This window comes from Rhinoderma darwinii, chromosome 10 (genome assembly GCF_050947455.1).
Source record: "Rhinoderma darwinii isolate aRhiDar2 chromosome 10, aRhiDar2.hap1, whole genome shotgun sequence".
NCBI lineage: Eukaryota > Metazoa > Chordata > Amphibia > Anura > Rhinodermatidae > Rhinoderma > Rhinoderma darwinii.
Window position 1 is genome coordinate 17,632,286 of NC_134696.1, and position 27,287 is coordinate 17,659,572.

Genomic DNA, 27,287 nt, shown 5'->3' on the forward strand with positions numbered 1-27,287 from the left:
CGCCCAGCTAGTGAAAGTATTAAAAACGCCCCGATGTACGCACCTAATACACACCCACTTGGACTTTTACTTTTAAACACACCCACTTGGACTTTTGCAAGCCTCATTTGCATAACTACAAAAATGGTCATAACTTGGCCAAAAATGCTCGTTTTTTAAAAATAAAAACGTTACTGTAATCTACATTGCAGCGCCGATCTGCTGCAATAGCAGATAGGGGCTGCAAAATCTGGTGACAGAGCCTCTTTAAGTCAACCTGAGGCCAATCAGGTTAATCAAAGGCAAAGATAAGAAAGTGTAACCACTGAACTTCTATTTGCAGTAAAGGGGTATTTCCAACTTAGACATAGGATATGGTAAAAATGTCTGACAGATGTGGGTTCCAGCTCTGGGACCTCTACCTATATCGGGGCTAGGGTCACCGACCCCTATTTTGGACCTATTTAAATAAAAAACGATTTTAAGGATGGACAGTCACTTTAAGGGTATGTTCACACAGGGTGTATATGCTGCTTAAAAAAAATAAACAGCGTATCCACCCTGGACCCCGCAAGGAGTTTCCGGACGAAAAACCGCACCAAATTTTTAGGCCGGAAGGTCTGCTCTGGAGAAACAGCAGTGAAAAAAAAAAAAAAAGCCTATACTTACCCGTTGTCATGGCGACACATCCCTCTGATGTCCTGTGGCCCAGACTCCTGGGATGTTTCATTCCATGTGACCGCTGCAGCCAATCACAGCTGCAGCGGTCACATGGAATGCAACGTCATCCCGAGAGGCCGGTCTGGACTTAGGATTTTTTGCGGCAGAAGCGCAGCTTAGCCGCCGCAAAAATCGCAACATCTGCTCTTTGTTGCAGGTTTTACCTTCGCATTGAATTCAATGGGGAAAACACGCAATAGAAAAGCAGCGATTCCGCAGCATAAATTGACATGCTGCAGGTTAACAAAGACGCACCGCAGGTCAATTTATGAACGTTTTTTCGGCTTATTTTCTTGCACAGCGTGTGGATGAGATTTGTTCAAATGGATACTGTATTATATTGCCAATTGTCCGCAATTAAATAATTTGCGGAAAATCTGCAGTATTTACGCTGCGTGTGGACATACCCTGAGGGGAAGCACTCGTGCCCTACACACTCAATGTTTCCTATTGCAGACCTAGATGTGAGGTATCGATTTGTGTCTTATTCCCGAGGTGCAGGATAAACAGCACATATAATGCACCTTTTATAAGAGCAGCAAATATTTCATCTGGATTCAGGACCTCATTGTTCTGTATAGACCTGGAACACGATATCTGTGATAAGGGCCACACAGAGAGTCGAGTGCAAGTTAGTGATTCCAGAGACCATGCAGGAAGAACGCCAATACCTGGGGGTAAACGCAATGAGTTCTCAGCCAATATCTTCCCTCTGGAGCGGAGCCGTTCTCTCATAGAACTTCAGACTTGATCATGGACACATCCAAGGCTTCATCCGTCAAGTCTACGGCGGAGCCGCTCTGCCAGGACTGTTCAGCGGCTGCCGCCACCTGGAGTGCGCAGATATACTGCTCTTTGGTAATAACTGGATGTGATATTCCTGCAAAATAAAAAAGATACCAAGTTCTGTAATCTCCGCTGGGGTGCAGAGGATCATATACAACATCATGATATTTGTTACGAATACAACCACAACACTGTTCACACAAGACATAACAGATATAGGACATGGTTTAAAACATACGTCCACCGCGAAGACCATTTTAAAGTTTATACATAGAATGAATCTACATAAAAAATGTGTCACTTTGTATATACCGTACAATACTTCTCCTGTACTGATCCTGAGGTATATCCTGTATTATACTCCAGAGCTGCACTCACTATTCTGCTGGTGGAGTCACTGTGTACATACATTACATTACTTATCCTGTACTGATCCTGAGTTACATCCTGTATTATACTCCAGAGCTGCACTCACTATTCTGCTGGTGGAGTCACTGTGTACATACATTACATTACTTCTCCTGTACTGATCCTGAGTAACATCCTGTATTATACTCCAGAGCTGCACTCACTATTCTGCTGGTGGAGTCACTGTGTACATACATTACATTACTTATCCTGTACTGATCCTGAGTTACATCCTGTATTATACTCCAGAGCTGCACTCACTATTCTGCTGGTGGAGTCACTGTGTACATACATTACATTACTTCTCCTGTACTGATCCTGAGGTATATCCTGTATTATACTCCAGAGCTGCACTCACTATTCTGCTGGTGGAGTCACTGTGTACATACATTACATTACTTATCCTGTACTGATCCTGAGTTACATCCTGTATTATACTCCAGAGCTGCACTCACTATTCTGCTGGTGGAGTCACTGTGTACATACATTACTTATCCTGTACTGATCCTGAGGTACATCCTGTATTATACTCCAGAGCTGCACTCACTATTCTGCTGGTGGAGTCACTGTGTACATACATTATATTACTTATCCTGTACTGATCCTGAGATACATCCTGTATTATACTACAGAGCTGCACTCACTATTCTGCTGGTGGAGTCACTGTGTACATACATTACTTATCCTGTACTGATCCTGAGTTACATCATGTATTATACTCCAGAGCTGCACTCACTATTCTGCTGGTGGAGTCACTGTGTACATACATTACATTACTTATCCTGTACTGATCCTGAGGTACATCATGTATTATACTCCAGAGCTGAACTCACTATTCTGCTGGTGGTCACTGTGTACATACATTACATTACTTATCCTGTACTGATCCTGATTTGCATCCTGTATTATACTCCAGAGCTGCATTCACTATTCTGCTGGTGCAGTCATTATATACATACATTACTTATCCTGTACTGATCCTGAGTTATATCCTGTATTATACTCCAGAGCTGCACTCACTATTCTGCTGGTGGAGTCACTGTGTACATACATTACATTACTTATCCTGTACCGATCCTGAGTTACATCCTGTATTATACTCCAGAGCTGCACTCACCACTCTGCTGGTTGTCAGTGTAGATAAGCATGGTAAGCAGACACCACTAACACCATAGCTGTGATCCTATAATCTATGTTAGTTTTACATCAGGTTACTGTACAGTGCCCGGTCTATAGACTACAAGGTCAGTTAAAACAGTAAACCAACATAAAATGCTGAGAGATTTCAACTGTGAATCCTGGAGAATAGTGAATGCAGCTCTAGAGGAGAATACAGGATGTAAATTGATAAAAGATAAGCAATGTGTTTATAAAGATTCCCTTTATGATTTTTCTAGAGATGCACAGCTCGTTACAGTACAGAGCTCTGAACAATAGATTCCTTCTATTAGATGGGGGATCAGTCTATAATGTCAGTACTAGCCATATATATTCAGAGTGGTTCAGTCAATGACCACGTTAAATTTTGGAAACCGGATCAGGGACAGTCAAGAGCACAGCAGAAAGGCATCACCACTGACCTTTGATGGTACGTATAAAATGGCGGAAGAGCTCTTTGTAGGCCTCTCTGTATCTTTCGTTGTGTGTCTGGGAGGGCGTCGGGAGAGATGAACCGTTCTCTATAATGCACAGTGGATTCTGATTGTCTAAACGTAATGATCCTTGCAAGCCATATAACTAGAAGGAAGAAGGTGACAGTAAACGGATCATGAAGTGTCGTCCTGCAGGGATCCCCGCGATCAGCTGTAATCTGTGAGGAAACCTGGCAGTAAGTGTTCAGTTTCCCTGCAGCGCCACCACAGGAGAAATGAAGCACTACACCGTCTCCATTCATATCAATGTGTAGTCTGTGTAATGCAGGACAGGACGGGTCCTCCAGAGCCATTCTTTGTAACCGCTCTGACCAAGAGATGAGGATCCTGAACAGGGGCTGTACCCAACCCCAAACAGATGATAGGGACTGGGTGACAACCAGTATGAATGCAAATACAATTTCCACAGGAGTTGTCTCTAACTTTTCTTAGACTCCTGAATGGCAATTCTGCCTACTTCTTGCAAAGATTCAGATGTGAAAGAATGCATTATTACGTAGGCGGAGTTGTTGTCCAGGAGCCTGGGAAAGCTGGGTGGCAATTCCTGTGGGACTTCTGATTATCACAAAAAAAAAGAGAGAAATATAATTTTTTTTAAGACAAGACCAATCAAGGACTTATATATAATATTGTGTGTGTTTTTAGGGGGTAATGTTCTTTTGGATAAAGAGTGTGAAGCGATTCATGACACGAGGGGTACATTCATCCTGCAGGACCATGACAGGTAATTAGTCCAGCACTTTGTTAGTTGGAGGACAGGGATACCAGTCCCTATAAATCAGCTAGGACAGAAGATAAAGCCGTCCTGTGTATGGCAGAGGTGTTTTACTTGTGCGGTTTTGTCTCTACACTCCATGTGGCAATCATTAGGTAAAATCACCTCTAATCTCTGATCGCAGGATTTGGTGCAGTGCTGACTGACGTCCAAGTTCACGACGGCTCCACTGGAAAACTTCATGCTGATGTTGACGGTGTCCGCGTCCCTGAAGGTAATCATGTCTGGGGGGCAAAAAGCATTTCTTACATTACATGATGAGCAATCAGTCCTCTCCTGTATCATTTCTGATTTTACGACGAGGCTCTGTAGGTAAGCTCCCAAGCAGCCGATTTGTTGCAGAAACTTCCATATATGTGATTGGTGTTGGTAAAAAAAAATCATGCGGACGCTGCAAAAACCGGACGTACGGCCCAGATTTTCAGTTGTAGAGATTTATGCATCAAATCTTGTATGTGAACAACTTTAAGGCAGAATCCACTTTGTTAAGTCAGATATGAGTTATTTCCCCTATCAACATACAGCGAGGAGGTATCTGCATAGTGAATGCCAATCATGCACCCTAAAACCAGGACACCTGAACCTCATACCGGAACAGTAGGTAGAAACATATGGGATCTGCACTTCTGTTCATGAAGAAGATGTTCATGGTGTTCTAAGACCTACCTGAACAGAACGCATGTCCGAGGGAGAAGACCGTGTCCGGCAGGTTTTCTCCCAGTAACCAGGTGACAATGTCTATATCATGTAAGGCAGAGTTGTAAAAAATACCTCCTGGTAAAAAAAAATAAAAGAGGTTATTATTTTCTTCAAATAGCTTGTGACATGAAGAGAGAGTCGGCCTCCTAAAGTCTAAGTAAGGTCAAATGATGCCCGCAAATCCCGTATGTCAGTGAATGTGCACTCGAGTCAACACACAGACTGTAGTTTTGTTATATAGAGATAGTTCTGTGGTCAGATTTGCATCCACAACCCCAGCGCGGCAGGTCCGCAGACATAAGCCCTAAGGCTGGATTCACACGAGCATGTTCGGTCCGTAAAGGATGGAACGTATTTCGGCCGCAAGTCCCGGACCGAACACAGTGCAAGGAGCCGGGCTCCTAGCATCATAGTTATGTACGACGCTAGGAGTCCCTGCCTCTCCTGTACTGTAATCATGTTTTCAGTGCGGGACAGTAGTTCCACGGAGAGGCAGGGACTCCTAGCGTCGTACATAACTATGATGCTAGGAGCCCGGCTCCCTGCACTGTGTTCGGTCCGGGACTTGCGGCCGAAATACGTTCCATCCTTTACGGACCGAACATGCTCGTGTGAACCCAGCCTAACTCTCCGTTACGTTCACACGATTGCTTAGACCGTTTGCTCAGCTAACTGTACCTGACGTCTTGATCTTGCCGACAGAAGAGCTGGGGAAGGTGCGGCTGACTGTAGACAGTTTCTGTATTCGGCCCAGGGCATTTTTCTGTTGAATCTTCTTAAATAGGTATTTTAAGGCTGGATCAAAGCGCCTGTGTAGACACAACATAAAATAGATCTCTAACCTGTCGCTCTCCGGCTGTTGGGTAACTACAACTCCCACCATACCTTGGGCTGTCAGGGCGTGCTCCACGGCGTCTCACATCATCTACGTGAAGCCCACCTCCCCTCCTATAACTTACTTGTAGAAGCCGCACACCAGAGGCTTCCCGTGTTTCTCGGCCTCATCGAAGCACGCTTCAACGGTGCGCCTGCTCGTGCTCAGCAGCTTCTCACACAGCACGGCCTTCCCTAGAAATAAACACACAGAGATCTGTGCAAATATTTGTCAACTCCTTTTGCATTTGGATTCTACAGCAGAAAAGCATCGGTTACCAAAAAGTGACAAACGACATCACAATGTTCTGCAAATATAAAATGTGTCCAATGATGTCAGGAAAAAGTCCCAACATGTACCAGACGGGCCTCACACTTGGCCTGCGGCTCTCAGGACATGCTGGGGGTTGTGTTTTTTCAGTACCGGTAGATTAGACACCAATCACTTACCAGCTTTTAATGTCTCCAGGGTCATGACAGCAGCAACTTCTGGTGGAGAACAAATCACAACCCCGGACACTCTGCAAATAAAGTCCAAAGATTAATCCAAAGCACAAACCATACAAGATATAAGCAGCAGCTACGCGGATACCCGGAGGAACAGCTGACACGTTACACTGGACACCGCATTGTGCATCTGCTACAGACACACGCGATTGGCTGGAACGCCTAGCCCACCAGTATGCACTAGTGATATGCCTGTGATTAGCTACAGCCAATTACAGCATGACTTAGGGGCAAGTTAAACCAATCAGAAACGACTATATTATTGATGTGCATGGGCTGATGGACTGTCTGGTAGGGCCTCCCTGTTGTACTGGACTGGGATGTACCTGCGCCGGACAAGCTGCTCCTCTGGACACCACGTGAAGGCGGATCTATCTTATGTATACTGTGCACTGTACAGGACTCTCTGGGATTCCCCGGCTCTTCCTTACTGGTGTGTATATATATATATATATATATATATATATATATATATAATTGCTTTATCTGTATAAGTTATCTGCCATTTTTCTTTCATTTTCATTAGATCTTATTTTGGGGTGACAGGTTGGGGGATTTGGAGTTGTGGTAAAAGTCACAATACCTTTAAAAGGAGTTGTCCCAAGATTAAGATTTGTGAACTTTCACAGGACAGGTAATAAACGTCTGATGGCTGTAGATCCCACAGATCTCTAGAACGGGGGGTCCTGAACCCCCCCCCCCCCCCATTCCTCCTCACTACAAGATTGCAGTGAGGAGGGGCTTAAATGGAGAGGATGAGCTGCTCCATTCAATGCCTATGGGACTGAAACAGCCTAACGCTCTCCAGTCTTTGAATCGTCTCGAACTCCCCCGTTCCTCCTCACTGCTAGACTGTAGTGAGGAAGACATTAAATGGAGCGGTAGTCGAGCATGCGTGCTGCACTACAGTCTATGGGACTGATGGAAACAGCAGAGTACAGCGCTCAGCTGTTTCCGGCATTCTCATAGACAATGTATGGAGCGGCGGGCGCATGCTTGACCGTCGCTCCATTCAAGCTCCTCCTCACTGTGGGGGGTGCAGTGAGGAGGAATAGGGGGGTTTGGCACCCCCGTTCTCATGATCGGTGGGGCCCCCAGTGACTACACAATTATCACTTATTCTGTGGATAGGTGATGATTGTCTATTCTGGAACAACTCCTTTAACACATGCGGTTCTATCTTACCTTTGGTCACTGAGGGCGATGTCCACATCCTGCTCCTGCAGCACTTTCGTCTTGGCTAAGAGTCCTTCACTAAAAGCCGTCTCCACCGCCAAACGCTGATTTTCTACAACGTAGTACAGGCGGCAGCCGTTTTCTTCTGCTAAACATTGAAGCAAAGCATGGCTGCCGTGGCTCACCCCTATGACAGCCAGCCCAATATTACTCTCCCGAGAGCCATCTCTGCTGTAAAGACCTCCAGGGACAATGCTGTTGGAAGCTTCGGAGATGACGAGCCTTTGGTTGGTTTGTTTAGAAGAAATGGACGGATTCTGGATGTGGATGATTCCGAATGATGACGGCAGCGAGGAGGAGGTAGACGGTGCTGGATCTTCTCTTCCACACATGATGTTGGTGGTGGAACTGATATATGGATGACCAGAAAGAGAGGTCTGAAGATAACGGTTGAGTGGAGGTGATGGCCCTGGGCTACTGGTGCTCATAGTATTAGTGATAGAGTTGGCCTGCAGTATAAAGGAGGGCGGACGATGAAGAGAAGAGTCCAGAGGCAGCGAGAGGTCTTCACTGTGGTCTGCACCTGTCGTTCTATAAAAAAAGCAAAGCAACATACATTGAGGCCTACGCTATATACACACATCCATCTCCTTTACATGGCAGGATCCAGGACAACACATACATATGTCTGTTTCCATGACGAGTACACAGATCCGGCCATCATCGCTCCAAGAATGAACATCATTTGATTGGTTACATCTACATACAATGCTTTGCTTATGGTCCCCATTCAGGACTGTCTTCTTAACCAGCAGCTACAAGAAATGCCCCTTGCAATTGCACATGTCCTGCATTACATGGACAGCCCACAGATTTTAATGAGAACTGTGTAATGCTTCATTTCCCCTGTGGCGGCGCTGCAGGGAAATTAAACGCTTGTTGCCAGGTTCCCCTGCAGATTATATCTGATCACTGGTGGTCCCAGCAGCGGGACAGTCTGTGATCAGATAATCATTATGGGGCCCTTCTAACAAACAAGGACAATCCAAAGCGGACAACCCCTTTAACCTGCGCTAGGTTACACTGTGTCCAATACTCCAGTCACTTCCAAACCTGCATCAGAATTTTGCTAATTTTCTGACAGCACCCAGGTTGCCTGACCTCCAATCTCTCTACTACATCTCCCGCAATGCACGGAGTCCGCACTGACTTATAGAATATAAACGTAAGGGGCAAAAAATAGATACATTAGCAAACTGTATCCTGAATAAGGGGGCGTGTCTGTCAGCACAGTGCTGACTGATTCCAAGTAGATACCAATAGAAATCTGTGCATATACATGAAGTGACCCATTACAAGATAACTAAAGTATTAGCAGCATTTTATGCCGTTATACAGTATCCCTATTATATTATGGACGGTGATAGCCGCCATCACTTACAGGAGCACCGGGGATCGGTTCCAGGGCTGTTTGATGAATCTCCCGTTCCTGTAATGCCTTCCTGAGGCCAAGTGCTCCAAAATCCGATCCCGTCTCACCCGCATGGGCAGCTCGCAGGATATACAGTACAGAGTCTCTACCACAGAGGTCTCTCCCGTGTCATCGTGTTCCACGACGCGTCTCCTCACAGCCAAGTCGCTGAACTCCGCCGCGTAGTCGTGCAGCGTCTTCTTTTTCCTTCCCATGACAATGGGAAAAATCAAAGTCTAGAAAAGTTCAGTAAAACAGGTGTCGGTGCGGGGGTTGGGGGTTTCCGTATACTCCGGACGCTGCGTTCTCATACCTCACATATGTACGTGTACCTCTCACACACCGGCGTCTATACTAATCCAATCACTGAAATTGTTTAATGCACGGAAGAACACGTGACTTTACAGCTCATATATGACATAATCCAAATGTCTATGTCTTCTCACTGTCGCCCCCTATCTTCCAATTTATTATTAAATTACATAAATAACATTGTATTTACTTTTATTGTTCTTCTCTCTAAAAACGTAAAACCCTCCCTAGCTACATCGGCCCACCTTTTGGGATTTGCAGGTCTCCCCTCTTCTCATATCGGGAGCAATTTGTAATTATTAAACCTTAATATAAATAATTAGTATCAGATATTATTATTAGACGTCCAGAGACCGCTATAATGAGCTTATAATACTCTGTATGGGGGAGGGGATTTCTAGTTCTTGCCCAAGTCTCCTATAATAGACAAGTAACCATGGTGATAAATTAGCTTTAACCCTATGTATTCCTCTAGTGGGTGTATGAAGGGGGGCAGCACTATTCAATACCTGACGATACAGAGATACTGCCCCCCTCCTCCCTTATCCCAATGCTGTCTATGAACTATATCAATTATATACTGTATATATAGGGGCTCCACATGCCGACTACACTGCTATCACCAGGCCGGTGCAACCTCTTATGTCTTCCCCGCACACAGCTCAGGACTCCCAGGCACTTCTTGTCGAGTTTACTGCTCCCAAATATAACACTCAGCTGACCCGGAAATGGAGCGATAGATGAACAGGAAGTGAATGAGAATCAGAGACGGGCGGTTCAGTGCTGTGATTAGAATGTAGTTAATGACTAGCGACATCTAGCGGTGGCTGACCGCATTACAGCGCTGTGTGTACAATATGTACAGATGGTGGCAGATTTATCAGAACTCACTAAGTAAAACAGTCTTTGATCCTCCTAGCAACCAATTACAGCGCAGCTTTCATTTTGCCAGAGCAGGTTAAGAATTTAAATCTGAGCTCTGATTGGTTGCTATGGGTATCTAGGACAGATTTACTGTTCAGGGCTGTTCACATCTGTGGCAGAGGCGCCGTTAGGGGCTTCCGTTATAGATTTAGTTGTTTTTGCTGGACAAAATAGTGCAGAAGTAGATAAAGTATAGTTTTTGAAATTTATGCGTTCACGTAACTCAAAGTAGAAGGTATCGCCTGGACAAGAACGCTTAAAAAACATTTTTATTTTTATTAAATCTTTAAAATGGGCTATTCGAGCCTATAATTCCTATAGATACCCGGCTAACCTGCTAGGTAGGAATAGATAAGGGTGCCAATAGATTGGTTTCAATTGTTATGGAACTACTCCAAATAGCTACCGTAGTTAAATTCAGTAGCAGCGTAACACCTATAGTAGTAGTGGCATTCACACCTGATAAATATTGTCCAACTGATAATACGTGCGCATTCACACTGAACAACGATTGTACGCCTAACGCGTTTCCACGTCCTTATTTTATATAGAAAGTTTCTTCAGAGGCACGTGTATCATGTATAGTGAGACGGGGCAGATTAGCACATCGGTTTCTCGTGCAGTATTGTCTGTCCGCTCTGTGTCTGCTGGAGCTTTTCTCCGCACAGCAGGGTCTGGTATCTGACCGCAGCGATGCGACAGAACGCCGGCTATTTAAGCTTTTAGCCCTGCCCTTTGGGAGGCTGGACGATTACCTCAAACATCCAAGCAGAGCGTGCCACGTCATCAGACGCCGCGCCCATTCAAGAGCTCATCCAAATCACTCCTCCCTGGGCATTTTAACCCCTTCCCGACATTTGACGTATCCATACGCCAAAGTCGGGTAGGGGAAGTATGGAACGGGCTCACGGAGTGAACCCGCTTTATACAATGCCGGTGTCGGCTGTATGTTACAGCCGACACTTCAGAGTAACGAGCGGCATCGCTCGTTTAACTCGTTAAATGCTGGGGTCAATACCGACCGCAGCATTTAAATCGTTAGAAAGAGAGGGCGACCCCCTCTAATAGCTCATCGCGCCCCCCGCAACGCAATTGATGGTTGCTATGGCTGCCTGGGGGTCTAACGAAGGCCCCCAGGTCCGCCATCTTTGTGCTCTTATTAAGCGCTGTCTCCGGCAGGGCTTAATAGTTGCCTGTCAGAATCACAATATACTGCAATACATTAGTCTTGCAGTATATCGTGCAAGCGATGTAACGATCGCTGGTTGAAGTCCCCTAAGGGGACTAATAAAAAAAGTAAAAATGAGTAAAATAAAGTTGTTTTTTTTTTCTTGTAAAAAAAATAAATTTAAAATTAGAAGTTCAGAAAACCCCCCTTTTCCCATTTTCCCCCTAGAGCATAGTAAAAAATAAATAAATAAACATAATTGGTATCGCCGCGTCCGTAAAAGTCTGAACTATTACAATATATCATTATTTAACCGGCACGGTGAACGCCATAAAAAAAAAAATTGGAAACGCCAGAATCTCTATTTTTTGGTCACCTCATCTCCTACAAAAAATTAAATAAAAAGTGATCAAAACGTCGCATGTACCCCAAAATGGTATTATTAAAAACTACAGCTTATCCCGCAAAAAATAAGCCCTCATATCACTTAATCGACGGAAAAATAAAAAAAGTTACGGCTCTCGGAATTTGGCGACACAAAATTAATTTTAATTTTTACACTTAGGTTTTTACTTGTAAAAGTGGTAAAATATAGGAAAAACTCTATAGATTTGGTATTTCCGTAATCGTATTGACCCACAGAATGAAGTTAACATGTTGTTTTAATTGCACGGGGAATTCCATAAAAACGAAGCGCAAAAAAACAATGGAGGAGTCGCTGTTTTTTTCATTTTCTACCCCACAAATAATTTTTTCCCCGTTTCCTAGTAAATTATATGGCACAATAAATGGTGCTACGAAAAACTACAACTCGTCCCACAAAAATCAAGCTTTCAGTGCGACAGAAAAAAACAAAAGTTCTGGCTTTTGGAAGGCGGGGAGGAAAAAAACTAAAATTAAAATCTGAAAGTTCTTTACGACGGGAAGGGGTTAAACGACACTTACTGTCATATAACTATATGGGAATCACCAAGCGGCTGTAATTCTAAATAATGGCGTATATATAGGAGAAGCAAATATGCACATATAGCTGTGGTACCTGCAAAGCGTGTAGATCAATTCTGAGGGTATGTTCACACGAGGTCATTACGTCCGTAATTGGTGGACGTATTTCGGCCGCAAGTACCAGACAGAATACAGTGCAGGGAGCCGGGCTCCTAGCATCATAGTTATGTACGACGCTAGGAGTCCCTGCCTCGCTGCAGTCCCTGCCTCGCTGCTGGCCAACTGTCCCGTACTGAAAACATGATTACAGTACGGGACAGTTGTCCGGCAGCGAGGCAGGGACTCCTAGCGTCATACATAAGTATGATGCTAGGAGCCCGGCTCCTTGCACTGTGTTCGGTCCGGTACTTGCGGCCGAAATACGTCCGTCAATTACGGACGTAATGACCTCGTGTGAACATACCCTAACAAGTAAATCATATTGTAGCACCACATCCGGTCATTCATACGAGAATTCTGACTTCATCAATTGTAAGACTCAGGGCTTATTTAGACAAACGTGATATACGTCCGTGCAACGCGCATGATTTTCACGCGCCTCGCACGGACCTATGTTAGTCTATGGGGCCGTGCAGACTGTCCGTGAGTTTCATGCAGCGTGTGTGCGCTGCGTAAAACTCACGACATGTCCGTTATTTGTGCGTTGTTCGCGCATCACGCACCCATTGAAGTCAATGGGTGCATGAAAATCACGCGCAACACGCGGAAGCACTTCCGTGGGACGCTTGTGATTCGCGCAACAGCAGTAAAAAGTATGAATGAAAACAGAAAAGCACCACGTGCTACAAACATACAAACAGAGTGTCATAATGATGGCGGCTGCGCGAAAATCACATAGCCACGCATCATACGAGGGTGACACACGGAGCTGTTAAGTACCGTTTGCACGCGCAAAACGACACGTTTTTTGCACGCGCAAAACACACGCTCGTGTGAATCCGGCCTCAAGGTGTCATATATGTGATGACATGCAGCTGTGATATCCAATATGTGGGGGAAACCATTCGCGAATTTCGCAGACGTATCAGAGACCATATTAATGATACGGTTAAACGAGTCGATACTCCGATCGCGCGCCATTTCTGCGAATGGTATCAGGGTAACCCTGACCATCTGAGATTAGAGGGGATTGAATGGGTACGTCCTCATCCTAGAGGGGGTGACTGGGATAAACGTCTATTTCAGCGGGAAGCGAGGTGGATATTTCCGTTACAGACTGTTAACCTCTTCCCGACATTTGTCGTAAGTATACGTCGTGGAAAGCCAGTGCTTCCCGCAAAATGTCGTACACTTACGACAAATGCATGGCACCGGCTCAGAAGCTGAGTCGGTGCCATCATCCCCGGATGTCAGCTGTATCTGACAGCTGACATCCTGTTGTAATGGCGGGGACCAAAGTTAACTTCGATCCCTGCCATTAACCCCTCAGATTCTTGGTTGTTAGCAGATCGGCAGCTGTGCCCTGCAATCGCACGACTGCTGACTGCTATTATGGCAACAGGAGACCTAACAATGGCATCCTGTTTGCCATTACGGAAGCAGATTAGGCCCCGCCCGGAGGCGAAGCCTAATCTACTTTCTGTCAGTGAATGACTGGCAGATCTAATACAGTGCACTACGTAGGTAGTGCAATGTATTAGAAAAAAAATCTGACAGTTGGACATTCAAGTCCCCTAGTGGGACTAAAGAAAAGTGTAAAAAAAAGTTGCAAAAAATATAATAAAAGTTTCAAGTAATAAAATAAAACACAATCGCCCTTTTTCGCTTATCAAGTCCTTTATTATTGAAAAAAATAAATAAACCATACATATTTGGTATCGCTGCGACCACAACGGTCTGAACTATAAAAATATAAAGTTATTTATTCCACGTGGTGAATGGTCTAAAACAAAAAGTAAAAAACAATGCCAGAATTTCTGTTTTTTTGGTCACTTTACCCTACAAAAATTGAAACAAAAAGTGATCAAAAAGTCGCATGTATCCAAAAAGGGTACCTATAAAAACTATAGCTCGTCTCGCAAAAAACAAGCCCCCATACAGCTCCGTTGACGAAAAAATTAAAAAGTTATGGTTCTCACAACATGGCGACAGAAAAAAGACATTCTTTTTACAAAAGTAATTTTATTGTGCAAAACGTTGTAAAACATAAAAAAGTGCTATAAATTAGGTATCGCCGGAATCGGACTGACCCGCAGAATAAAGGTAACATGTAATTTATAACGCATGGTGAACGCTGTATAAAAAAACTAAAAAACTATGCCAGAAGTGCTGTATTTTGGTCACTTTCCCACTCAAAAAATAGGATAAAAAGTGATCAAAAAAAGTCTCATGTACCCCAAAATGGTACCAATAATAACTACAGCTCATCCCGCAACAAACCAGCCCTCATATCACTACATCTATGAAAGAATAAAATTTGTTAAGGCTCCAAAAAGACAGGAAATAAAAACATCCAGTTGTGCAGATCAGAGGGGAATATTTTGTCTGTTTCAAGAGGCGATTTATCGGGGACCTAAAATTAGGGAACCAGGAAGGGGGGGCCCAAACATATCTGCTAGAAGCGAGGGTGCCCGTATTATACCAGGACAACACTTCCTAGCAAAATTCCCCAAACTGCAAAGGTGCGGAGTGTGGACCAAAAGGGGGATAAGTAAAGACACCGTTTATCAGTGCGACACCGGCCTGTGCAGAAAGGATTGCTTCACAGCGTAACACACATCTATGGATTATTTTATTGTTTACCCCATTATTATACCACCTGACTATGCCCCTGATGTATTCCACACAGCTTACATGTACCCCCACATTCTAAACGGAAACACCAGTAATACTCAAACAAATCTACTACCAAGCAAAATCTACGCTTCAAAAGCCAAATGGCGCTCCCACCCATCTGAGCCCTACAGCGTGCCCAAACAGCAGTTTACTTCCACATATATGGCACTGCCACACCCGGGAGAACCCTTTTAATAATTTTTGGGGTGTGTGTCTCCAGTGGCATAAGCTGGGCATGACATATTTGCCACTGAATTGGCATATCTGGGAAAAAATTTTTTTTTTACTTTGCACCATCCACAGCGCATTCATTTATGAAAAAGATCTGTGTGGTGAAATTGCTCACTACACCCCTTAATAAATGCCTTGAGGGGTGCAGTTTCTAAAATCGGGTCACTTCTCAGGGGTTTCTTTTATTACTTCACATCAGAGCCTCTGCAATTGTGAACCAATACTTTATATGTCGCCAAATTAGGCCTCAATTTCACATGGTATTCTTTCACTCCTGAGCCCTGTCAAATGTCCAGGCAAAAGATTAGGGCCCCATGTAGGGTGTTTCTAAAACCGGGAAACACAGCATAATAATTAGAGAACTGTCTTGTTATGGTGGCACAAGCTGGACACCACATATTGGCATATCTATTTTCACTCTATTTTCAAAACACCTGCGGGGTTAACATGCTCACTACACCCCTAGGTGAATACCTTGAGGAGTGTAGTTTCCAAAATGGGGTCACTTCTGTGGGGTTTCCACTGTTTTGGTCCCACAGGGGTTTCGCAAATGCAACATACTACCCAGAAACCAATCCAACAAAATCTGTACTCCAAAAGCCAAATGGTGCTCCTTCCCTTCTCAGCCCTGCTGTGTGCCCAAACATCAGTTTATAACCACATATGGGGTATTTGCTTTACAAATGTTGGGGTTCTTTTTCTCATGAACAGTCTAGAATTTTTAGGCCAGGTTAATTTTACCAGTGAGAGAAAGATTATATATAAAAAAAAAAAAGAAAATCACATAGTCAAAATTATATATATTTATTTGCATTGTGCACAGAGAAATAAGTATTTGATCCCCTACCAACCATTAAGAGTTCAGCCTCCTCCAGACCAGTTACACGCTCCAAATCAACTTGGTGCCTGCATTAAAGACAGCTCTTACATGGTCACCTGTATAAAAGACTCCTGTCCACAGACTCAATTAATCAGTCTGACTCTAACCTCTACAACATGGGCAAGACCAAAGAGCTTTCTAAGGATGTCAGGGACAAGATCATAGACCTGCACAAGGCTGGAATGGGCTACAAAACCATAAGTAAGACGCTGGGTGAGAAGGAGACAACTGTTGGTGCAATAGTAAGAAAATGGAAGACATACAAAATGACTGTCAATCGACATCGATCTGGGGCTCCATGCAAAATCTCACCTCGTGGGGTATCCTTGATCCTGAGGAAGGTGAGAGCTCAGCCGAAAACTACACGGGGGGAACTTGTTAATGATCTCAAGGCAGCTGGGACCACAGTCACCAAGAAAACCATTGGTAACACATTACGCCGTAATGGATTAAAATCCTGCAGTGCCCGCAAGGTCCCCCTGCTCAAGAAGGCACATGTACAGGCCCGTCTGAAATTTGCAAATGAACATCTGGATGATTCTGAGAGTGATCGGGAGAAGGTGCTGTGGTCAGATGAGACTAAAATTGAGCTCTTTGGCATTTACTCAACTCGCCGTATTTGGAGGAAGAGAAATGCTGCCTATGACCCAAAGAACACCGTCCCCACTTTTAAGCATGGAGGTGGAAACATTATGTTTTGGGGGTGTTTCTCTGCTAAGGGCACAGGACTACTTCACCGCATCAATGGGAGAATGGATGGAGCCATGTACCGTCAAATCCTGAGTGACAACCTCCTTCCCTCCACCAGGACATTAAAAATGGCTCGTGGCTGGGTCTTCCAGCATGACAATGACCCGAAATATACAGCCAAGGCAACAAAGGAGTGGCTCAAAAAGAAGCACATTAAGGTCATGGAGTGGCCTAGCCAGTCTCCAGACCTTAATCCCATCGAAAACTTATGGAGGGAGCTGAAGATCCGAGTTGCCAAGCGACAGCCTCGAAATCTTAATGATTTACAGATGATCTGCAAAGAGGAGTGGGCCAAAATTCCATCTAACATGTGTGCAAACCTCATCATCAACTACAAAAAACGTCTGACTGCTGTGCTTGCCAACAAGGGTTTTGCCACCAAGTATTAAGTCTTGTTTGCCAAAGGGATCAAATACTTATTTCTCTGTGCACAATGCAAATAAATATATATAATTTTGACAATGTGATTTTCAGTTTTTTTTAAAATATAATCTATCTCTCACTGGTAAAATTAACCTAGGCTAAAAATTCTAGACTGTTCATGTCTTTGACAGTGGGCAAACTTACAAAATCAGCAAGGGATCAAATACTTATTTCCTTCACTGTATAAGGCCCTAAAATCCACTTCACAACTGAACTGGCCCTTGCAAAAATAGCCTTTTGAAATTTTCTTGAAAATGTGAGAAATTGCTGCTAAAGTTCTAAGCCTTGTAACGTCCTAGAAAAATAAAAGGATGTTCCAAAAACGATGTCAATCTAAAGTGACATATGGGGGGATGTTAATTAGCGACTATTTTGTGTGCTATAACTGCCTGTCTTACAAGCAGAGACATTTAAATTTAGAAAAATTGCAATTTTTCACAAAATTTTGGTGTTTTTCACAATTAAATACTAAATGTACCGAGCAAATTTTGCCAGTAACATAAAAAACAGTCTCAGAATCGCTTTGAATAGGTAAAAGCATTCCGACGTTATTACCACATAAAGTGAAACATGTCAGATTTGAAAAACGAGGCTCTGTCAGGAAGGTCAAAGGTGGCCAAAGAGGGAAGGGGTTAAACCTGGGGGGAATCTGCTCCACTCATCGTGGGAACGGAGATAGGTAAGTATTTTATTATTTATTAGGCACTATGGGGCATTAGATTGTGTGGTGGCAGCTAAGCAGGCAATATACTGTATGGGGCAGCTAAGGGGGCATTATACTGTATGGGGGCAGCTATGGATCATTATACTCTATGGTGGCAGCTAAGGGCCATTCTACTGTATGGGGCAGCTATAGGGGCATTTTACTGTATTGGGTAGCTATAGGGGCATTATACTGTATTGGGCAGCTATAGGGGCATTATACTGTATTGGGCAGCTGTGGGGTATTATACTGTATGGGGGCAGCTATGGGGGCATTATACTGTATGGAGGTAGCTATGGGGGCTTTATGCTGTATGAGGGCAGCTACGGGGCATTATACGGTATGGCGGAATTTGTGTGGGCATTATACTGCATGGAGCATCTGTGTTTGCATTATACTGTATGGGTGCATTTATGGGGGTGTTATTCTGTATGGGGCAGCTATGGGGGCATTGTACTGTGTGACAGACACTATGAGGTTTTATACTGTGTGGGGGCAGCTTTAGGAGCATTATATTTTGTGGTGGCAGCTATAGGCGCATTATATTGTGTGGGGGGCAGCTATTGGGGCATTATTCTGTGTGGTACATTCTATGGGGTCATTATACTGTAGGGAGGCACTATGGAAGCATTATACTGTGTGGGCTGGACCGGGTGTGTATCGGCGGGGTTAGAGGTGTGGCTTAACAAGGAAAAAAACAGGTTCTCCCTCTTTGCAATACTTAAAAGGTGGGAGGTATGTGTCACATATATGGACAGTGAGGTCAGCAGCTACTTCTTGAGTGGGATTGTACTGTTGGCCCGATTATTTTTTTTGCATTGGTCCAACATATTGTACCATGAATGGCCAGTCTAACCTTCACTGAAGGCCTCACTACAAGGAGCGGTATCCTTGAGGTGCCGGAGACTCCACAAGGAAGGTGATGCTATGAGGAAATGACTAAAAACAAAGTACCCCCATGAGGTCCTTTTACGCCGGGCAATTATCAGGCAAAGGAGCGTTCACAGAATGTGATAATTGCCAAACGCCCGTCCATCGGCTGATTGTATCATTTTAAATACCCAAAATATTATCGATGTCAGCTGCACGTCTCCCTGTGTAAACGGAGACGTGCTGCCGACATGATAGAAATGTATGAGGACGAGTGATTGTAGTAAGGAGCGCTCTTACCCATACTAGCTCCTTGTGAAAGGAGCAAATGAGCGCCGATCAACGAGTTGTCTCCAACATGGGTTGGTGTAAAAGTACCTTTAGAGTAATACATTTTTGTAAAGTGGTTATTTGGTTTAGGAATTTAGGGAATGCTAAGTTAATTAAGAGGGTCCACCATTTAGAACCCACCTCTACTAGCCATAGTTAGGAGCTGCTACAAAGAGGAGGACCCAGAACGTTTTGCATTACATGGACAGCCCATTGATAAAAATAAGATCTGTGTAATACTTAATTTCCCCTCTGGAGGTGCTGCAGAGAAATTGTACACTTGCCAAGTTCCCCCACAGATTACAGCTGATTTCCAGGGGTCCTTGTAGTAGGACAAACATTGATCAGTATAGCATTGGGGTCTTACAAAATGGTGAAAAACCCCTTTAAAGTTCTTTCATAAGATGAGATGGTCCTTTCAGAAACATACTGCAAACCTTGAATAATCGGGTGGAGTGCAGGTTGATGAATGTTTCATGGTAAGCAGTGTGATCACCATGTAATATAAAACTGGTTGTCTATTTCTACCCTGATTACATCTATTCCATCCTCCTGAGTATTTTGCAGCCCTGACAATGAAACTTCACTTTGTCCACTTTGACAAAAAAGTGCAGCCGGCCATCAATCTTGGGGAGATTTTACAAGTCTTGACGTCAGCAGTCAATCTATACTTTCATTAGAGACCTTATTGATTGGGATGTCGCAGCCAAAGGCCATCATCTACGTCTCTCGGTTCAGCATTGTGGTCCAATATATTTATTGCTTCTGTAATAAAATATTAGATTTTTTTTTTCTAGCTACAATTAAAGGCAGGTACAAATCTGTTTATTGTAATGCTTCCAAATGGGAGGAATGATTAAACGCTATCTCTAGGCAGGCAGGACACTCTCAGAGGAGATTTCATTAACCCGACGGAAGATCTGGACTCATGTATTGGAAATGAGGCTCAGACCATCAAGGTCACGTTGCTGAAAGGAAGAACACTAATGTGCAGTTAGAGTCTTTCATTCCGATGCCGAGAATTATAGATTACACACCCATAAACAAGGACCCGGACCCCCTGAAAAAATACAGACCCCCTCAATAGAGACCTCAGACTAGACCCCCTATACAAATACAGAAGCCAGACCAGAGCGCCTACACAAATACAGATCACAGACCAAATCCCTTAAATAAATAAAGATCCCAAACCAGATAGCTTAAACAAATATAGACCCCAAACCAGTCCCCCTAAATAAATACAGATCACAGACAAGATCTCTTAAGCTAATACACACCCCAGGCCAGATCCCTTAAATTAATCCGACCCTAAACCCTCTAACTCAATACAGATCCCAGACCCCTTAAACAAAAACAGACTCAGACCAAATCCCCTAAACAAATACAGACCACCAGACAAAACCCCCCTATAAATACAGACCCCCTAAATAAATACAAACCCAGACCAGATCCCTAAAACAAATACAGATCCCAGACCAGACCCCCTAAACTAATAGACCCCAGACCCCCTACCTAAAAACAGATCCCAGACCCCTTAAACAAATACAGACTCAGACCAGATTCAATAAACAAATACAGACCAGACCCCCTAAATAAATACAGACCCCGATCCCTTAAACAAATACAGTCCCAGACCCCTAAACAAATACAGAAGACTTTCCGTGTTTGGATGCAGCCATTGATTGTCACGTTGCCCGTCAGGGTTCCCCCCATTCTCCCGATAGGTGGAGGAGGCAGAGGTGGGACCCGCACCTATCCGGTGGATATGCCATAAATGTCTGAGATGGGAACACTCCTTTAACAATTTGACAGAAGACTCTTTTTAATTTTAAGGGGCAAATATGTTTTAGGATCTCTAAAAAATAAGAAGTTCTGAACTTCCGGGCGGTGATAAGCTGAGACGTTGTAATGGTTTTGCCCTTGCTACATGATGATATTATGTAGAGTTATGAGTCAGAGACATCATTGATTTGCATATACGGGAGCCCTCATTCACAGAACATGATGTCATTTAGTCATAAAGTTGGACGATGCAGCGGATAAATCTCGTCGGACAAACCTGTTGAGTATATTAATGTCTGCACTTTGGAATTCTCCAGTCCTGGCAATCATAGTAGTGAAGTGATTCATTCAATGGAAGGCGGCAATGAGCGGCTGCCACAGATCAATGAGAGGATATCATCACATCCAAAGTTATTGTATCAAATTGCACCAATTATCACCTGATTCATCCCGTCCTATGTCTAATTCCCCTTCATCTACCCCCGAGGCTCACCGTCACCTCCCCGCTTCTTCATCATCCTATTAAGATTATTTAACCCTTTCTGTTATTCTTCATCAAAGAGCTTCTTGTAGATTTAGAGAATAAAGATAAGAAGCTACGAACATCCTGGACTCCTTCCCTTGAGGTTTCATCGGATCTGCAAAAAGCACTGGCCTCCACAAGGTACATCTTCAAACATACTTGCCAACTTTTGAGAAACTACATCAGGGATATTCCGAGAAGATATGTAATAAGCAACCCCCTTCATTACACCCCAAAATTACTACACACCCCAGATCAGACCCCTATACAGATAATAGACTAGACCCCCTAAATACAGACCCAGGCCCCATAAACCAGTGGTGTTCTATTTCATCAGGGTGTTTGATGGGGTAAGGGTCCAGGCTCTGTGCATCCACTCGAGATCCTCCACACCAAACTCCTCACCCCATGTCTTTATGGAGCTCGCTGTGCGCACTGGGGCACAGTGATGCTGAAACCAGAAAGGGACAAACCCCAAACTGTTATCAACAAGTTGGAAGCTGCAATTGTGTAAAATGTCTATGTATGCTGTAGTATTAACCCTTTAATGGAAATAAGGGGCTAAACCCTGAAATACAGTCACGACTATTACCCCTCCTCCACCAAATGTTACAGTAGTCACTATGTAGAACACGCTGTGCCAAAGTTTCGTGGCGGCGTGCTTTACACTACTACGGCCGCCGCTTGCCATTGTGCGTAGTGATCCTAGACTCGTGTGCAGCACCATGGAAACCCATTTCATGAAGCTCCGGACGCACAGTTCTGGTGCTGATGTCGCTTCCAGAGGCAGTGTGGATGTCTCTAGTGAGTGATACAACAGAGGATAGGTGATTTTTACGCGCCACACTCTTCAGCACTCGGCGGCCCCGGTGTGTGAGTTTGAATGGTTTACCAATTCATGGCTGAGCTGTTGTTACTCCTAAATGCTTCCACTTCACAATAAAAAACACTTACCGGTGACCGGGGCAGATTTAGCAGATAATAATAACAACAACAACACAGATGACATGGGCAAATCTACCAGATAATAATAGCACTTGCAGGTGATCGAGCCAGATCTACCAGATAATAATAACACTCATAGGTGACCGGGGCAGATCTAGCAGATAATAATAACACTCAGGCCCCATGCACACGACCGTAAAAAAAAAACAGTTTTTGCGGACCGCAATTGCAGTCCGCAAAAACAGACCCATTCACTTTCATTGAACGACGCGGACACCTTTCCGTAGTGCTACGGAAGGGTGTCCGTGCCGTAGAAATGTTCCGAAAATTATGGAACATGTCCGTTCTTTTGCATTTTGCGGGCCGTGCTCCCATACTTTGTACGGGGGCACGGCCCGAAAATGCGGGTGGCGGCTGGCCGTGCCCGCAATCGCGGGCTGTGATTGCAGGCACGGTCGTGTGCATGGGGCCTTACAGGTGTCCGGGCATATCTAGCAGATTATAACACTTACAGGTAACCAGAGGCAGATCTAGCAGATAATAATAGCACTTGCAGGTGATCGGGGGAAGATCTGGCAGATAATAATAACACTTACAGGTGATAGGGGGCAGATCTGGCAGATAATAATAACACTTACAGGTGACCGGGGCAGATTGAGTAGATAATAATAGCACTTACAAGTGACCAGGGCAGATCTAGTAGACAATAATAGCACTTACAGGTGACCGTGGGGAGATCTAGCAGATAATAATAGCACTTACAGATGATCGGGGCAAATCTAGCAGATAATAATAACACTTACATGTGACTGGGGCAGATCAAGCAGATAATAATAACAATTACAGGTGACCAGCGCAGATCTAAAAGGTAATAATAGCACTTACAGGTGACCGGGGCGGATCTAAAAGGAAATAATAGCACTTACAGGTGACCGGGGCAGATCTAGCAGCTATTAATAACAACACTTACATGTGACCGGGGCAGATCTAGCAGATAAATATAACGCTTACAGGTGCCTAGGGCAAATCTAACAGATAACAATAGCACTTATAGGTGACCGGGGCAGATCTAGCAGATAATAATAGCACTTACAGGTGATCGAGGCAGATCTAGCAGATAATAATAGCACTTACAGGTGACCAGGGCAGATCTAGCAGATAATAATAGCCCTTACAGATGATCGGGCAGATCTAGTAGATAATAATAGCATTTACAGATGATCGGGGCAGATCTAGCAGATAATAACACTTACATGTGACTGGGGAAGATCAAGCAGATAATAATAACAATTACAGGTGACCAGGGCAGATCTAAAAGGTAATAATAGCACTTACAGGTGACCGGGGCAGGTCTAGCAGATAATAATAGCACTTACAGGTGATCGGGGGAGATCTAGCAGATAATAGCACTTACTGGTGACCGAGGGAGATCTAGCAGATAATAATAGCACTTACAGGTGACCGGGGCAGATCTAGCAGATCATAATAACAACACTTACAGGTCACCAGGGCAGATCTAACAGGTAAAAATAACACTTACAGTTGATCAGGGCAGATCTTCTTGATAATAATAACAACATTTACATGTGACCGGGGCAGATCTAGCAGATAAATATAATGCTTACAGGTGCCCAGGGCAAATCTAGCAGATCACAATAGCACTTATAAGTGACCAGGGCAGATCTAGCAGATAATAATACCACTTACAGGTGATCGAGGCAGATCTAGCAGATGAGACATTTCTGAAAATAATAAATAGATGACGTCCTATGACAATCCCAGATATAAAGTCACTGCTCTTCAGTACAATCTATTCTACTAGCATTGTTTGTCTACGGAAATTGCATGGTTGTGTGCTTGATTTTATGCACCTGTTTGCAATGGATGTGGCAGAAACACCTGAACTCAATAATAAGGAAGGGTGTCCACATACTTTGGCCATATAGTATATGTATACATGGTGATCGCAAGGACAGGGCTAAAAACCTCACATTCCGGCCATTTAACCCCTCAGACACGGCGATCAATGCTGATTGAAGCTCCTAAGCAAAATAAGGAAGGAAACCATCTTTATGTCACCTGGGTTCACACTTTATTACAAGCAGCTCGACCCCCAGGGCTGTCTCACGATAATGCCTGATAATGACTACTTTTAACACCGCATCTCTGCATATGGTGCAGGGGAGGTAACTCCATTCTTTGGCGCTGGGGTCTGTGCAATTATTTCTGTTTTTGTGATTACAAGTGTTGTAACATATGGCGAGACCGTCAGCAAATGCATGACCGCCAGATCTCAGCGTGCGTCCTATGTAGCTCCAACACATCTGATAGCATTTTATCTTCATGAGACCTGGCACCCTGACCATGGCCCATGTGGGCATTACGTTCAGGTCATGCCAAATCGACTTTGGCTCATAAAGAACATAAACAAGATAAAGACAACACATTTGTATCTCAGCCTCCTACTAATCAGCTAGTAATGACATAATAGGCTCGTATGACAGGCTCTGGTTGTAGAGAACAAGGGGGGCACACACGGCGCCACCCTACTAGTCCTGTAGGTTTTCATGGAATAGATAGAGAGTGCATACAAACAGCTTATCTCTGCCAAATATAACATTATCCCAAGCCAGCGGGCAGTGATCTGTGGAAACGGAGAGGATTTGCACCATTAGGGAAGAGTTTATCGTAGGAGGGAGTAGCTGAAAGAGGCTCTTTGTGGTGAGAAAATATAAATACTTATTATGGGGTGAGAAAAGAGCCATAATATTGCATAATATCACATAAAAGACAGTGTGGATTTTTGTATAAAATGACTTAAATCCAGCATCTGATGATCCAGAAAGTCTGACAATCCAGCACCTACTTCTAGCCCAAACTTGCATTCTGCATTCTATTTTTTTTAACCCTAAACTCACTTGCTAAAGGTCCAGATTCACCATATTTTTCAGACTATAAAACACACTGGACTATAAGATGAAAATATTTCAGACTAATTCAAATTTCCCTGGTGGTCTAGGGTAGTGAAGGAGTTAATGTCTGCTTCCCTGGTGGCCCAGAGTAGTGGAGGGGTTAATGTCTGCTTCCCTGGTGGTCTATGGTAGTGGAGGGGTTAATGTCTGCTTTTCTCATGGTCTAGGCTTGTGGAGGGGTTAATGTCTGCTTCCCTGGTGGTCTAGGGTATTGGTGGGGTTAATGTCTGCTTCCCTGGGGATCTAGGGTAGTGGAGGGATGAATGCCGCCATCCTTCGTGGTCTAGGGTAATGGATGGAAGGAGGCTTCCCTGGTGGTTTAAGGTTAATGTCTGTTTTGCTGGTGGTCTAGGGTAGTGGGGGGGGGGGGGGGGTTAATGTCTGCTTCCCTGGTGGTCTAGCGTGGTGGAGCGGTTAATGTCTGCTTTCCTGGTGGTCTAGGGTAGTGCAGGGGTTAATGTCTGCTTCCCTGGTGGTCTAGGGTAGTGGAGGGAATAATGTCTGCTTCCCTGGTGGTCTATTGTAGTGGAGGGTTTAATGTCTGCTTCCCTGGTGCTCTATGGTAGTGGAGGGGTTAATGTCTGCTTCCCTGGTGCTCTATGGTAGTGCAGGGGTTAATGTCTGCTTCCCTGGTGGTCTAGGGTAGGGGTAAATGCCACCATTCCTTGTGTTCTAGGGCAGAAGAGGGGTCAATGTTTGCTTTATATATTTCAGACCAATTCTATCTTCCCTGGTGGTCTAGGAAAGTGAAGGAATTAACCCCTGCTTCCCTGGTGGTCTGGGGTATTGGTGGGGTTAATGACTGCTTCCCTGATGATCTAGGGTAGTGGAGGGATGAATGCCGCCATCCTTCGTGGTCTAGGGTAATAGATGGAAGGCTTCCCTGGTGGTCTGAGGCTAATGTCTCATTCTCTGGTGGTCTAGCGTAGTGGAGGGGTTAATTTCTGCTTACCTGTTGGGCTAGGGTAGTGGAGGGGTAAATGCCACCATTCTTGGTGGTCTGGGCAGTAGAGGAATCATTGTTTGCTTCCTTCGTGGTCTAGGGCAGTGGTAGTTTTAAAGGGTCTTCGGTAGAAGACGGGTTTAATTTTTCATTTTAATCACCTCCCCCGACTCCAGTGATTTGTCCTCCTGCCACTCTGACAGATCTGCAGGAGCCCGGATGACCGCTGGGCCCTGTCTGACGCTGCATCTCCCACTGACACTTTTAAAATGATGGTTGAATTATCACTTCTATATTCATACAAGGTAGAAATATAAATGGTTTTATTATTATATTATTACTAAGATAAAAGTCTTACTTTTCTTGATTTTCGTAGCAAACCCCCCCCCCCCCCCCCGCCCCCGCCGCCTTCTTCATCCACGTGCCTGCGAATGTTATAAGATAGAAACCACTTTACATTTTGCTTGAAATCCAGCAGTGATCCTGGTGCATCCGTCCATGGAGGAGAACAATTTATAGTCCAAACTGTGTATGATAAATGCACCTGACAAGGCCAAAAATGGACCAATTTCCACTCAGCTGGACGGAGTAATTTGAAGTGATGCTTGATAAATAGGCACATTCTGTGCTCTCTTACCCAGCGACAGAAAGTGATTCACTCCTCTACACCCCTACTATCTATCTATCTATCTATCTATCTATCTA

At 44.2% G+C, this 27,287-nt stretch overlaps 2 protein-coding genes across 3 annotated transcripts in view; one reads left to right on the forward strand and one right to left on the reverse strand.

The window, feature by feature from the left end:
* Window positions 1-1,331: 1,331 nt before the first annotated feature.
* LOC142661810 (myo-inositol 2-dehydrogenase-like) lies at window positions 1,332-10,089 on the reverse strand. The gene is made up of 9 exons (XM_075839405.1): window positions 9,017-10,089; window positions 7,585-8,166; window positions 6,343-6,413; window positions 5,979-6,087; window positions 5,698-5,828; window positions 4,987-5,094; window positions 4,426-4,544; window positions 3,474-3,630; window positions 1,332-1,579 (listed from the first exon to the last, which is right to left on the reverse strand). Exons 1-9 carry the CDS (start codon window positions 9,259-9,261, stop codon window positions 1,431-1,433), a joined length of 1,671 nt encoding a protein of 556 aa, XP_075695520.1. The 5' UTR covers window positions 9,262-10,089; the 3' UTR covers window positions 1,332-1,430.
* Window positions 6,509-27,287, forward strand: part of LOC142661811 (urotensin-2-like) — a 33,202-nt gene continuing 12,423 nt past the window's right edge. Inside the window, exon 1 of one of the 2 annotated variants that reach the window (XM_075839407.1) lies at window positions 6,509-6,832. In XM_075839407.1, coding sequence (XP_075695522.1) covers window positions 6,778-6,832 — 55 coding nt within the window. In that variant the 5' untranslated portion in view covers window positions 6,509-6,777. Of the gene's footprint in view, window positions 6,833-25,305; window positions 25,389-27,287 lie in introns of those variants that run through there. The other variant, XM_075839406.1, reaches the window with a different exon arrangement.